This window comes from Eimeria mitis, genomic scaffold (assembly GCF_000499745.2).
Source record: "Eimeria mitis Houghton genomic scaffold, Emh_scaff7874, whole genome shotgun sequence".
In the NCBI taxonomy this organism is placed as follows: domain Eukaryota; phylum Apicomplexa; class Conoidasida; order Eucoccidiorida; family Eimeriidae; genus Eimeria; species Eimeria mitis.
Genome location: NW_013575781.1, coordinates 1 through 1,423, shown reverse-complemented (window position 1 = coordinate 1,423; position 1,423 = coordinate 1). Strand labels below are relative to the sequence as shown.

At 48.4% G+C, this 1,423-nt stretch overlaps 1 protein-coding gene across 1 annotated transcript in view; it reads left to right on the top strand.

Annotated features, from left to right (window-relative positions):
• EMH_0092910 (uncharacterized protein) overlaps positions 1-765 on the top strand; it is a gene marked incomplete at both ends in the record, with an annotated part of 1,459 nt that extends 694 nt beyond the window's left edge. Inside the window, 3 exons of the mRNA XM_013501916.1 lie at positions 3-123; positions 237-353; positions 704-765. Of these exons, the coding sequence (XP_013357370.1) occupies positions 3-123; positions 237-353; positions 704-765 (300 nt within the window). The remainder of the gene's footprint in view (positions 1-2; positions 124-236; positions 354-703) is intronic.
• Positions 766-1,423: the final 658 nt, after the last annotated feature.

Here is a 1,423-nt window from a genome sequence, read left to right as displayed (position 1 = left end):
TTTTGGAAGATATGGAGGAGATATTCGAGTTGGCCGGGGTCAGAGACGCCTTCCAGAAAACTTTAGAGACGGGCGACCCTCGTTATTTGCAGGCTGCCATGAAAGCCTCCGAATCTTTTCATTGTAAGCCCTTCATCGCACAGCATGTAGAGTTTAGTAATCTCCAGTTTACTCCTCTAGATGCTGCTTTGTCTCCTGCGTCCCCTTAACTGCTTTAGTTGTGTGGTTTGTAGAAGCCATGAGACAACTGCCTGGCATCAAAGCAAGCCCGCTTCAGGAGCCCGGAAAAGAACGGCGTAAGCCGGATCCAGCGGAGATGAGCAATATATACACCTCAGACTCCGCAGTAAAAGGTGAGCTGACCAATACTGCACAGTTTCTGCACTTCACTCAGAAATACCGGTTGTGCGCTCTGAGCCATACCTACATCCATGTAGTGTGTGCCATTTGCTATGCAGCCTTTGAAATACTTCAGTTAATTCGAGGCTACACTGCCCTGGAGGGCTGCAGGCCCCTAACACACAAGAATCTATACGGCACCGGTAGCGAGCTCGTCTGGCGAGTCATCGAGAATGCTATGTTTGAAGCTGTTGAGATACAAGGCGAAGACACATTGCACTCAGTCCTTGAAAACCAATGCAGATCTGCCGCGGCATTCGTCTTTCCGGGGACAGTCAGTCCCTCTCATCTTGTTATTCCACAGTGTGTGAACGTATGGGAGAGGATGAGAAGCGACTGGTCGCAGCTGGGTATGTTCGGGCCTGACCCCACAGGCACGCCATTCAGCTCGCAGTTGCAGTTGGTACGGCGCTTCGTCTCAGCTTTTCGACGAGGCCCAGCAGCCAAAAGCCTTCTGGCGGTTTTATTGTTTCACCAAAAACGAGAATACCATTTTTCGTGTCATTGTGCTCAGTTTTGTCCTCGGATATAGCGAACGACCGCGAGGCTCTTGCAAATGACTGCGTTTCGAAACAAGGCAAGCAACTCACAGCTACATCATGTAGCAGACAGCACCCTCTTATTTTCTTATATCTTTTCCAGGTGTTTATTTCACTATTTCCAGGTGCAATTTCCGCTTCTGTGCTTACGACAGGACAGTTGGCACCTGGATACTTGGGCGAATGCGACGCACGTTGCATGAGTGGTGTCGTGAAAAGAAACTTCTGGTTCGACTCGCGGCTTATAAAAAGAAAATCTATTGCAAAGGATTACGTCCTTGCAGGAGATGGTATTTATGCTGCACCTGGCAAATCGTGCAAGCACATTGACGGGGGAATTCTTTTCGTATATTCGTAGTCAACTGTTTTAGTTGTCGCACATGTTTTTCACGTTTTTCATATGCGGGTGGTCATATTTCCAGTTGCTCATTCGTATGTCTTCGTTTTGCAGTTGCTCGCTTGTCAAACTTTTCGGCTGCTGATGC